The sequence below is a fragment of the Python bivittatus genome, unplaced genomic scaffold, assembly GCF_059951505.1.
Source record: "Python bivittatus isolate LINGU-HERP-01145 unplaced genomic scaffold, Pbiv_v1 ctg000840_np1212, whole genome shotgun sequence".
Taxonomy (NCBI): Eukaryota; Metazoa; Chordata; class Lepidosauria; order Squamata; family Pythonidae; genus Python; species Python bivittatus.
Window position 1 is genome coordinate 12,158,185 of NW_028277113.1, and position 13,954 is coordinate 12,172,138.

Sequence of the window (13,954 nt, forward strand, 5' to 3'; positions counted from 1 at the left end):
CCCAGAGGATGGGAGATGACTTTATTTTTCTTTAAAAAACAATCCCTTTCATGAAAAATAAATGAGCTTTGTTGTAATTTATAGGGAACAATTTTTTTATCAGCTTGGATACTTTTAGTTGTGTAGAACATTTTCTCAATGAAGCATCTACATACACAAATTGTTTTCGCCGATTTCTCTCCTCCTTGTGTTAGATAGTTACTGTATGTTGTTCAATGGGATCTCAGTGAACTTTGCAGTAAAGGTTATGGGACTACAATATCGCTAACGGAGTCATTTAAAAAAAAGTTTCTACATGACACTTGCAAACAAATAAGCATACAAGCATTCATAAAAGCAGGGTGAAGGGCACAGTAATTTTGTTACTGCTCTTGTTAAACAACTGGAATTAGCAATTTTTGCCAATCTCCTTCAAATCATCCAGAGATTTACTAGTCTCTGTTCCATGACTACCTTCTACCACTAATAGATTTACCACTAATTCCACGTCTGTTCCATGTCTACCTTCTACCACTAGTAGACCTATCACTAGTTCCATGTCTACCTTCTGCCAGCTTGTCTTTGTCTCCCAAAGTGCCTTCTCTCAGCTGGAATCACAGGAAAGGCAAGAAAAGCCAGTCTCATGGAATGGATGGTAAAATACAAGGCAGTTAAAACAAATTCTTCTGCTGCAAATTGCCTCTTAACAACGGTGGGAGGTAGCAATCCTGCTACATAACGTACATGCAACACTTTGTCCCCTTTACAAGATAAAAGGCAGGGAGATTTTCTATTACTCACTTACAAAGCCCTAACAGCCAAGCTACGAGGGTTGCTGGTGCTAACAGATAAAGCATTTTCCCTATTTCCCTCATTGCCTATGGAGACTCTCTTAATAATCCACCTGGGAGGCATCTTCATACTTACGAATTGATGCAGAGCACAACAATGTTTTTCCACAGGTTTCTTGTTCCCACCACTTTAACAATGCAGACCTTTTTTGGTCTCCTGGCAAGCTCTTTCTCTAGTTCTGAAACAAAAGAAACATTTCATTATTTAAAAGATAGGCATTTGGGAACTATGCAGATCAGTCCAGTGGAAAGAAAAGTTCTAATTAAAGCTGCCTGACCCTTTTTTCAAGGTTCCATTAAAAAGTAAATTGTGTTTAAACCACATGCACCATGGTTTCTGAAGTTTGGGAACCATGCAAAAGAAAAAGAAAATTAGTACACCTCCCCTAACCTTGATCTCATTTCTGAATTCATAATTAACTGAACCTCTTCCCTCTTTCTTTTCAAGTTATCAAAGCCATATAGAGCTTTAGGATTAGATTAAGGAGGTGTAAATTTCAGGCTTATATGCCCTACCTTCTTTTCTACTAGCATTCTGATTTCCACTAAGTGGAGCCTGGCAACACTGAGATAAATTAAAGAATTCTGAACCCAGTTATTTGGTTTGAGTACCAGAAAGAAACAGATACCACACCATCACAAAAATCTTCTCCTGATTTCTAATTTCAGCTAATATAGTTCGGGCAGTATAGTATCTATGTTATTGCCTTCTGCCCACCCTTGGAGTAAATGTTCTATCTTTTCTTCAGAGAGTTGTAACACTTTTAAAAATTAATGAGGCCACAAAAATGTTTTGAAATGGACACAGATTTGGATCTAAAGCAGGCTTATAAAGATATTCATTTACCTCAGAGCCTTTGGCAAATTAGAAATGCTCACAGTTGACCAGGCAGAGAAGGGAGAGGGTTCTTTGATGTATTTGTTATTAATCTGAAAATGAGAACTGGTAGACTACTGAAATTTTCTGAGGTTTAGCATTTCTTGTAAGTTTACATGCAAGGCTCTGTTCCTAGATAGTCACCGTGTTGAACTACCTGATATTAATGTGTCCATGTAAATGGAAGATTTGAGATGGTATTAATATTCCTTGAATAAGAAACCACTGAATATCACAATACTCTGAGACTATAATGTTGGCTGGGGGAAAAAACAGCTGTGGGACAGAATTATTTGGATCTATGTGTGGAAGTTGATAATTCCCTCCCTGGCTCCATTCATGACCATGAAAAGAAATACAAAGAGACTCAACTTGCATACCAGGAAATACAGATAAATAACCATCTGAATTAGCACAGGAACCATAAAGGGATTAACAGACAATTAAATTTCAGTGTCCGCCCAAGTCATGTTCTCAAAAAACAGTGGAAGGGGGGAAAAAAACCTTTCTGGTATTTTATATTTTGAAACAGAATTCTTCCATTTATTATTCTAGCATGCTTTTTCCTTATAACTTAATAATTTCACATCTTTTTCCATTTTATCACTGTTAGTCTAAACCTACCCAGAAATATGGTTTTCCCTTTAATTTTTTTAAAACATCAGCTTTAAGAAGACCTCTGTGTAACTTCTATACTATGTCATAACACAAGTGGAGTAAATATATTGCTTTGGTATGCCTGTAGATTTATTTCCCCATCCCCCTGAATCTTTGTAATATTTGTAAAGTTCAGCCTCTCTCAAACTTGCGAATTAGTGAAACATCTCACAAACACAGGAAATCCCATATAACGTGAAGAAAACACCAAAAGAAAAAATAAAATGTTTTACTCATCTTCTTGTAAACATTATTACTGACTTTCCTAGCACAGATAAGATAGGGTTGAACCAACACAATAATCTGGCAGAAGGCCACTGCAGAACTGGTTCTTCTTGGTTTTTGAAAAAAACTATGTTTGTGGATACAGACACTTGAAAAAACTGAAATACCTGTTTGGATACATGTAGGACTTTTCAGTGTGTCCACCCTTCACAGGTGCTTTTGTGCTGGATCTATAACTTTATTTTCAGAGATGTCTGACATTGATCATTCTCTGATTAGGCACTCATCATGGGATCGCTGGCAATAACATGGATTCTGCATCCAGCATCTCACAAATGCACAAACAACATGATGACATCCTCCGAAGGACACCTGTATTCTTTCCGTATATCTTCAGCAAGCTTTTCTGAAAGTTACCTTTCTATTTATATCTCCAGAACATAAAGGATGGCCTGCCAAATCTGGTTCTTGTTTGACACATGAACAAACCAGCACTATAAAATCTAGCAGGCAAGAATTTCTATAATGCTTCTGTCACAATAAACAATAAAATATGATCAGCAAATTTACATGGATGCTAGCATCACATCATTGTAATAATAAACATTCAGGAACCACACTAAAAAAAAGAGATCCCAACAAATGTAACCAGAGATGCAGCTTGCTTAAATTAGATCCTTTTCCAAGCCTTCTCCTGCATGTTTGAGGCATATCTGAATTAGGCAATTTACTCATAGAGGCTGCACTATTGCTGCTTTAGGGCGAAATCCATTATTGTATAATTAGATATCTACACACAAAAAAGGAATCTCTCTGTTCTTCTCCCTCCTGCTTTCCCCTGCATGCACCTTCAGATCTGCTCCAGACAGTGCTCCAAACCTTTAGAGCAGTGTTTCTCAACCTTGGCCATTTTAAGATGTGTGGACTTCAACTCCCAGAATTCCCCAGCAGTAAGGCTGGCTGGGGAATTCTGGGAGTTGAAGTCCACACATCTTAAAGTTGCCAAGTTGAGAAACACTGCTTTAAAGAATATTTGGGAGATGCTCAAGTGTGAAGGCAAGATGGAGAATCTGAATTGCCCAAGGTTGCTGTTGCTAGATGGATACAATCTTCAGTGAGTTCCCTCTCCAATAACAGCACCTGAGCCAGCACCTGAGAGCTATGCCACAAGATCAGCAGTCTGATATGAAATATCCATTATTGGATTAACTCTTGAAGGTGAGACAGCTTTCCACACATAAAATCAGTGTGTCACAGGGAAAGAGTTCATTATCCCTAATATTTAAAGGACAGCATCATGCAACTGTATTTCCCACTGAATTCCCATTTCCACAAGTGTATTTTAAACATGGAAGTGCATTTAAATATTGGATCCTCTCCTGCAGAGCAATCTGAAGTGATGTACCTCATCCACGAACTAATCATGTGAGTCTGCTGATCACAGTCTCTGCTTCTGCATGAGTTAGTGTAGGGCTTGTATGGAACTTCTGTGTCTGGCAGCCTGCTCATACATTACCTCCAGCTTGGCTGCTTCCCACATCCCCCATCTGGCACTCCCTGACAACAAAGCCATTAGAGCTCCATGACGTGCTGTCCTTTTCTTCACTTCCTGACAGAGCTGTGGGGAACCACCTGTGGCCTGTGAGAGGGAGCCAACCAAACAGGTAAAGGAAGCTTGGTGTGATTGACAATATCAGGAAATGAAAACAGCATTGCTTTACTAGTCTAAGTCACAATCTGCCAAAGAACATTAGAAGCAGGGTACATTTCCCTAGATAAGCTACATCCATGCAAAGGATTTTCTTTCCTAGGAGCTCCGACCCTCCAATTCAGATCATCTATTGTCCTCAAGGCATAGAACATTCATGTATAAACTAGGCTGATTTCCGAACAACTGAGCTTGTTTACAAGCAGGGCTCATCCTTCTCTCTCCTCTGCAGAGTTTTACTATTTAATGACTAATGGAGCAGGTGTATACATTGCACAGGCCTCTCAGAGCACACTGGGGGAAGATTTTGCCCCTTCTTTTCACATATAAAATAAAAATTGAAATCAACCATGTGCTGAACATACCTATGTCCTTTCCTATTTCCGGAAAAAAATAAAACACTGAATTTTGCCAATGCAATCTGGGTTGTGCTCTAACAGCCACACACACGCAAACACAAAAGCTCTGTAGGATGCCCATTTTTGCCATAGAGCAGGGCAGAAATGAAAGAATGGCTTTTATATAGACAGGACACTCTTACAGGTAGTCAGCATGACAAAATAGACCTGCAAGGCCAGCATACAAGGTTCAGCCCACAAAAGGAACACCAGGAAGCTGCAGAGTCACGAACTGAATTTAACTTGGCTGGTTATTTAAGTTTTTTTTATACAGCTGCAACTTTCTCAACCTATCTCTGCAATAACAAAGGCTAAGAAAATAGTCTCATTGAAAATAGATCTAGCTCTAACAATCATTCATATACACAGAGAAATATGTAAAAACTTGTGAACTTTCATCTCTGGAGCAGTTCCAGCATTTAGATGGGAGATCACCTGGAATATCGTAAATGTCACTTTGCTACCTAAAAAAGGGCATGATATGAATATAATAAAGAAAGAAAAGACAGAGATGCTCTAGGGTATACATATGCTATTGAGCATGTTCATCTGTCTGATGGTTCAGATGGATTATCCAAATATATTGTATCAGAGCACAGCCCAAATCACTCTATTACAATTTAGGAGGGTCCACTGTGTATTTACTTTCCTTTTTATCATCAGTCAGCCATTGGTAATGTGCTTCTACAAACATTCAGATGGTTGCTTAATTCACAAGCATCCTTCTCCCCAAAATCCAATTCAGGGCAGCACATAAAATATGAAGCAAAGGGAACACAAGGGTCAAACTGCAATACAGAGCAAGTCCATTAAAATGGCAAGTACAGTGTGTATTGGTTCCATACTTGACAGTATGGAACAAAATATCAAGTTGAGATATGTAAGACCTTCTGTAGGGAGAAAAGCAAAGTATGTATGACAGGAAGGTTTGGACGGGACGATGCTTGTTCTATTGTAATTCATGAATCTGCTACACCTTCAGAGACCAAGTAACTTTCAGGGAAAAATGAACATCACAATCAAGGACTATTAAAATTCTGCTGAGCAAAAATGAACCAAACTACAACTTGCAATTGTCCAAATAGTCTCTATTTTGAGGTCACTGTCCCTTGGCCATCATTTGTGAGCAAGTATCCATTCCCACAATACTGTATTCCTAGTTTGTTCTCTTGTTTCTTTCTGGCTTTCTAAGATATTTTTTCCTAATGGTTGCCCTCTCGCCTTAGTACTTACTACTTTAATTAACTTAGGAAAATGAGAGACATTGCACACATTTTCTGTAAAATCCACTGTGAAAATGTGCTTTCTTGACACATTTTTTCCTTGAAAAATTCATGTACAGACAGGAAAACACTTAACATATGGTTTGTTTTGAAGAAGAAACAGTATTGTGATAGGGACAAAAGGGAGAGAAAGAGAAAAAAACACCAATTGATTTGGTAAGACTACAGAAACAGATGTGTCCTGTTTTCTAGTAGTATCTAAACAAAACTTGCAAGTGGTAAGACAGTGGTTGTCGGGCCCAGCCCAAGAACAATGGTGAAACAGTCCAGTTGAGTTCAGTTCCTTTATTAGTTTACAACTTAAAGGCAGAATTTGCCAGACTAAATCTATACTACAGCAACTAGTGGACATACCCTGGGAGGTTCTAGGGAGTGGCTATCCTGAATCTCTTAGGCTTCTCACGCTCCCCCTGCAGACTATGCTGCCTCTTGCCTCCACCCCCCTCCTGGAACGCAGCCCCTCCTTCCTGATAGCCTTGCTCTCTGCTTCTATCCCCCACAGTGATATATCTCTGCTAATGTTGTGTGCTGCTGTAGAGATAGTTTAAGCCTTTAGTTCTGTGAAGCTGTTGATTTTTCTGTCTTGCAGGCTGGAAGTAATATACCTGGCTCATCTAGGTTATATTAAGCACTACTTCGATATTCCAAGATAATTTGGTTCTTAGTATCAATGAAGTATTATTTACCCTGTATTCAGATATGAGTCTTCATGGCTGGAGCAAAATTTCAGACAGTGAGCCAAATAATTATTTTCTCCATTGTGTCAGTTAAATAACCTGAAGGAAAATTGCAGGTGAGCCTGGTATCCAACGTTTTTCCAAAAGCAAAGTTGCAATTTTTAATTAGCAATCTATACAACCATTCATGCTATTTTCACTGTCTACTTCTCATGGCTTCCAACACTCACCAGGCATCACTCCTTTAATATCAGATTCTGTGCTTGTCCTATTCCTGTGAGTCAAATGAAGGATGAGCTTCTTCGCAGCTTCAAACTGTTGTGTGGCCATCAGCCACCGAAGAGATTCTGGGAAAATACTTCAAAGATGGAGAATGTGTTAGTGGAGGTTCTCAAAGGGTTGCCAGCATAATTTTTTTTTTTTAGTTTTTAATATTGTCTTTTTTTCCTTCTTGATATATTTTGTTTTCTTTTTTTTAATTGAACTATGATTAACAAACATTATCAAGAATCTAAATTAACCTAAATCCAAGATGCATAAAGAAAAAAGATACAGAAAATACAAAAAAATCTACTAAAAAGTAAGTAGACAGGTTCTCTCTCTCTCTCTCTCTCTCTCTCCACACACGCACACACACACACACAAATTTACCATATATAAAAAGTATTATCATATTATGGTCTGTTGTTATTGAGGTAAACCATAAAATCCATGCGGATTTGATAAAATTGTGGTTCCTGTCTCTGATGTCTCATTATTTTAACTTTGTCTGATTTTTTTTCTAATGTGGCAATTGAAGAGGCTTTGTTAATCCACATCTCAACTGTAACATTATCTAAAGTTTTCCAATGTTGGATAATTATTTTAGCTGCTAAAATTAAATAGATTTAATTTTATTTACTTATTGTTCCTTAGGTTTAAGCTTGAGATTTGGTCCTGTAAATAAATGCAGTAAGCCTAACTAGTTGCCAGCATAAGTTAAAGTATGTATGTCTAATTACTGTTATTTCAGCTAGCAGAAGACCCTGAAGTGCAGGTTTTCAGCAACAAGCAAAGATTCTCAATGAAGTTCACTAAATTTCATCTTAAACCAGGAAGCCAATATTATTGTCTGAGAGTGTCCTGATCCAGTTCTTTTTACAAACTGGGCTTTATGTGAGAAGTCAGGAAATATCTTGTTGTGATCCCCTGGAAGTATCTTAGATGAGTTACTCATTCATGTTGTGGATAAGGGCTTGAGATGTGTGATGCATTACTCTTCTTTATCCTTACCAAACTGTGATGGGTGCGGGAGGGTAGATGAATCATTAACATAAATGGGGCTACCTTTGAAGAGTGTCCGGAAGCTACAGCTGGTCCAAAATGCGGCTGTGCAGATAATTTTGAGTGTGCCCCAAGAACGGCACATATAACACCTTTACTATGCGAGCTGCATTAGGTCCCAGTCTGCTTCTGGGTCCAATTCAAAGTGTTGGTTATCACCTTTAAAGCCCTACATGGCATGAGTCCAGGTTACCTGGGGGACCGTCAAATGCCCGTCACATCAACCCACCCCACCCGGTCAGGCAGAGAGGGCATGTTGCAAGTTCCGTCAGTGAGAGAATGTTGACTGGCAGGGCCCAGGAGGAGAGCCTTCTCTGCCGTGGCTCCCGCCCTTTGGAACATTCTCCCCCCAGAGGTGTGGCAGACCCCTACCCTACCAGCCTTCCAGAAAAAATTGAAGATCTGGCTCTGCCAGCTTGCGTGGGGGGATAACAACTCTACCCAATCCTGCGGGTGGCTAGCGCCTCGATGACGCTCCCTGAGTGATCGCCAATTATTTTGGATCTTTTTATTTTGTATTTATTATTGTAATATTGTAATATTAATTTATTTTAATTGTTTTGTAAACCAGCCAGAGTCATTTAACGAGATGGGTGGTAACAAATTTGATAAATAAACAATAAAAAATAAATAAACTAGACCAGAGCTCCATATAGATACTGTATCCTAAACAGGAACAGTTTAGGGTGAGTAGAGAGGTATCTCCCCTTCCAAAGAGTTGAACAAACTTGCCTCAATCAGAAGAGGAAACCTGCTCTCAGATCAAGCTTGGAATGCTTGCTTGCTTTTTCTTTCTTTCTTTCTTTCTTTCTTTCTTTCTTTCTTTCTTTCTTTCTTTCTTTCTTTCTTTCTTTCTTTCTTTCTCTCTCTCTCTCTTTCTTTCTTTCTCTCTTTATTTCTTTCTTTCTTTCTTTCTTTCTTTCTTTCTTTCTTTCTTTCTTTCTTTCTTTCTTTCTTTCTTTCTTTCTTTCTTTCATAAAAACTATTAATAAGATGATTAATTCAAGAATAGGTAGGAACTTCCACACCACAGACAAACCAGTTTAACTGGTACTCTCTTTCTCCAGGGAACCTTGGAAAGTGAATGATAGTGGGAGAGGGGACTTCTAAGGTTATGGGTTTTATATATTTAATACATTGAACTCTTCAAAAATTTTATCCACACCCACTAACTTACAGCAACCAGTGCCAATTACAAGTTATTGAAATATCCAAACCATCCTATTACAAAATAAAATACGTAATCATATAGAACCACCACACAATGAAAAAGGAAATTAGAAAGCAAAAGCTGACCAAAAAAGGAGTGTTTTGTGTTTACCCTATAATCAATAGAGAGAAGGACCAGATGAATCATCCTGAGAAAGTGTTCTAAGGGGTTAAAGACAAAATTGAGAAGTATTCATCAGCCTGAAAGTTCTTGCTGAAGAATCAGAGAGAAAAGGGCCTCAAGAGCAGATACTAGGTAGATGGATATGATTCCGTTGCACCCAGATCCAAACAACAATTTCAATGGTTTGTTGGGGTTTGTTGGGGATAGCTTCAGGGGTTAAACTCATTAAAAAAAACCAAACAGAAAATAAACACAATATCCAGATATACCTCATGACAGCATTGTATAGATTCTATATGCAACAATGTTTATGTCCATATTTCTCAATATGGACATCTCCTGTAGCTGAGTTGGGCTACAACACCATCATTTAGTCAGCACAGCTGCTTTGAGGTATGTATGATATACAACTCCATCATCCTCAACTGATATGTCCATATCTAGAATCCATCATTACTCACTTACGCCTTTATTTACAGAGACGGAATAGATATCCCGCCGTGACTGTTTTACACAGCATTTTGTTGACAAAGTCACTCAATTTTACTAAAATCTGACTCTACGCAGGCAGCTCCAAGATGACATGTTTTGTTTCAGCTGGATCTTATTTTGGCCTGCAGACTCCCTTGAAATGGATAGGATGCTCTCTAGCATGGGCCTTGCCCCCTGTGGGCTAGACTCGTGCCCCTCCTGGTCTTTCCATGAGGCTGGAGGGGATATGACAAGTGGATCTGGGAGGTGATCAATTCTCACTTTGAGAGAGTGATGGTAGCAGCCTTGAAGGAAATTGTGATGTGCCCTCCTTAAGAAGCCCTCCCTAGATCCTGCTATATTTGACAACTATTGCCTAGTCTCCAACTTCCCCTTTTTGGGGAAGAATGAGGACAGGGCCCTGAGCACTCTAGAAGATGATTATTTGTACCCTGCAAGTGGTAGAAAATACAAGGGTCCACATGTTTTGTGGTGCTTTTCACCATGAGTATATGACACCTGAGCTGCACTGGCTTCCAAGTGCTGATTTTAACTTATAAAGCCTTACAGGTAGTCCTCGTTTACTGGCTGCCTTGTTTAGTGACTGTTCAAAGTACGACAGTGTAAAAAATAGCTTTGCAACCACTCCTCAAATTTATGACCATTGCAGCATCCCGTGGTGACAAGCAGAATTAATAGAGAAGGTGGAAGTAAAATTGTAAGTCGTGGTCACATGATGTTTCACTTAATGACTGCAGCACTTTGCTTACCCAAGGAGAAGTGAGGTCATAAGCCTAGTGTGGTCACGTGACTTTCTGCTTAGTGACTGTGGTGCTTCGTGATAGAGTTGCTGGTCCCAATTGTGATCACTAATTGAGGACTATCTGGATATGACTCTGCATCTAGATTGTTGCAGAACCATCTTCTCCATCCATAATCAACCCATCTGATACATTCTTCTTGAGAAAATTTATTGTGGGATCCCCATTTTTGTGCTGAGTCCCAAAGTTGCCATTTTTCAGTCATGGCACTTGTCCTATGTAACAGCTTTCCCCCTAGAAGTTAGATTAACCCCTTCCTTGGTAGCCTTCTGGCAACTGGTAAAGATTGATGGGTAGCATTGGAGGATTAAAGTGAGGTAACTCTATCTGTGTTTTTTTTTAATTTTGGTGATTTCACTCTATTTTAAATATAATTTATTGTTTTATTATTTACCATGGGCACTACATTCTTCACCAGCACCACTTAAAAGCTCTAGGTCAATTGTTAAGAATCCCGGGAACTGTCATTTTATGGAGGCTGAGATCCCTAGTTTCCTCACCCAAACCTACATCTCCCAGTGTGCCTTGGTAAAAGGAATAAGGGATGTTTCTTCACACAGTTGAAGTCTGTAGTCGAGACTGTCATGTAAGAAAACTGGAACCAGTGATTTATATTATGTTGGTTAAGCAGTTTCTCTGAACCTAGTATTAGATTTTATTCTTATGGTTCTCAATTAAAGAAAAGGGTAGAGGTAGAAAAGAAAGTTTCAGCTAGCAAAATAGTAGAACTTCTTAAGGTTTTAAGCAAAATCCCCAAATAACTTAAGATCCATGCTAAAAGGAAACAGAGGGACAAGGGATAAAGTAGTTATATCTTGTGTTATTTTAATTTCTTTTCACCCTACTAATCCTGATCTCTCCTACAAGCTAATTTACTTCTGATTTTTGATCTATCAATTAAAAGAAACTGGGTGAAAGACTACTGGTTGGAGGAGAAATGGCAGAGGAGAAAAAGACGAAGCACTATCTCCTCCCACTATTTCTCCTAGTTTCCACATAAATAGAACCATGGAAATTTAGAATCAAATGCCTCATTTCTCTTGTAACATCTTGTTTGGCTCCAAGCATTCACCTGTTACTAATGAACCACTTCTGAAAGTAAAGAACTGCAGATACTTACAACCAGTAGAGTAACATCAGCAGAAAAGGGCAGATGATCACAGCTTGGAGGATCTGCCAGTCCCTGCAGAGGGCAGCCAACCCTGGCATGAGGAACTGTCCTGCCATTGCTACAAAGCTTGCTATCATTGTGATCATAAATCGGTGGTCAGGAGGGCAGAGCTCTATCCCTGAAAAATACAAAGAAAGTTTTGGGAGTGATGGCAATCAAAAAGGAAAAAGATGAAATCTTTGCAATTGTTGCTCTCAAGTACTTATAAAAATAACAATACAGTCAAATAGGGTAATTCAACTGGAAATATTCCACGCAGCAAACTTTTGTTTTAGGGCATAGAAGTGGATTGTAGAGTTACTCAGCTGCTGCTTTGGGTCTCTCTTAGAGTAATAGTCTGCATTTTACAATTTATTTACATGAATACTGGAGTTAGTTATGGTTAAGGCTGCATTCTATATTCTGTGAATCACATCAAAACCAGTTAGACTTGACTAATTCAAGCCTCACTGTTCTCAACCGAATTAGTCATAATCTCACTTGGATCCAGACCATCTTTACCACTGGAGAAAGAGGGATATCCTTTTGGTTTTTTTAATAGCCACCACAAATAATGAATATTCACTTGGCATCATAAAATACCTATTCCCATTTGAACATCCCAGAAAATCTTTGGTGGCCTGAATATTTGACTATCAACACAGTGAACATTTGGATATGCCATAGTTCACCAAATTAAATGGCAACAGCCATATTTAAAAAATAATTCCAATCTGTGTTTTGGGAACACAGTTGAAGATACTATTGCTCTAGACCTTATCAGTCAGACTGTACTGAAAGATAACAATGGCTTCTGCAAAACCATTGTTTCCAGTTTATAATATTGCTAATTCAACATGCAACCGTTGTTCAATTTGTCTATACTGTATTTATTCTCCCCAAAAGCAATCATCATCATCATTGTCATCATCCACAAATATATGCACAATTGTTTCTGCTACCAGCAGGGAGCAAAAAGAAAGAGCTGTATTGTCCATTATGCTTACAACAGATGTATGTAAATGGTCTTGGGTGGAAAAGATTGCTCACACATGCTGCAATGCAAAGTTCATAAAAAAAAAGAGAGAAAGAAATGCAAAAGAAAAAAAAAATGAAATCAAAGAATGCCAACCAATCCCACGCTGCCTTACAACAAGAACACACCAGGAATGTAACAGTATTGAGTAAATTATACCAAATTGGTTTAATTTAAAAATAACGTGGCAGTAAAGTTGGACTGTGGTTCAAAAATACATTACCATATGTCGTGATGTGTTTGCTCAGATATGAAGGCAAGAGCTGTTTATTTACAATTGGGATACTCACCTAAAAATTGTACATTTCTGTTACCAAAATCCGAGGCTCAAAACTCCCTACTTGTACCCAGAAATGAATTCAAACTTGCTTTATATAAAATAGAAGTTAATAGCATATATTTGTATCTTCGCTTAAGTATCAGAAAGTTTCAGTTTTCCAAAAGGCAATGTGGCATAATTTTGATGTATACATCTCTGACTGGGGCTAAAAACTCAGCCTATATTTAATATATTTTAAGTCAATTTTACCACAAGGGTACAGATTGGAGGCACCCAAAATTTGAGGCACTCAAAATATTTCTTGGGAGCTCCCATACCAACTCCCCTCCCCTCCTATTAATTTTTCTTCACACCTATTTCCTGCTGGCTGCTTTCTTCCATGGGAAAAAAAATGTCATCACTAAAAAAACCTTAAGTGTTTGGGGAAAACAATGCCATCAAACTTGGGATCATATGATGGCCATATTCAGATTATGGGCAGAACTTTCAGCCTTTGATATTAAGTGGCTTGGTGATGTTGTCTTGTAGCTAATACGGTTATATGGTACAATAAAGCCAGATGAATCAGGGTGGCTAAATATGACATCATTAAGCCAATTCAAACTGAGAAGAAACATACTCTTACTTTGAAGGAATGTGAGTTAGGGGGACAAACACAGTAACTGACACTTGGGCATCTGTAAATGGACTGGTGAACATTTTTGTTCTTCTTGCACTCTCAACTCAAGTAAATCAGGATGAACATTTTAAAAGTGATAGAAACAAAATTTACCTTGTAGCCCATGAACAAGACTCTGGGGACCCTAAAAAGGCAACTAGTGATACACAGTATTTATAAATCATATGTTCGGAAAGCTAATTTTATAAAACAGGTAACATGGAGCA

At 38.4% G+C, this 13,954-nt stretch overlaps 1 protein-coding gene across 2 annotated transcripts in view; it reads right to left on the reverse strand.

Moving 5' to 3' along the window:
- Nucleotides 1-13,954, reverse strand: part of SLC22A23 (solute carrier family 22 member 23) — a 92,150-nt gene that overhangs the window by 19,320 nt on the left and 58,876 nt on the right. Inside the window, exons 4-7 of one of the 2 annotated variants that reach the window (XM_015887331.2) lie at nucleotides 11,724-11,892; nucleotides 6,886-7,013; nucleotides 4,106-4,228; nucleotides 907-1,009 (exon numbers count right to left, since the gene is read on the reverse strand). In XM_015887331.2, coding sequence (XP_015742817.1) covers nucleotides 907-1,009; nucleotides 4,106-4,228; nucleotides 6,886-7,013; nucleotides 11,724-11,892 — 523 coding nt within the window. The remainder of the gene's footprint in view (nucleotides 1-906; nucleotides 1,010-4,105; nucleotides 4,229-6,885; nucleotides 7,014-11,723; nucleotides 11,893-13,954) is intronic. The other variant, XM_015887332.2, reaches the window with a different exon arrangement.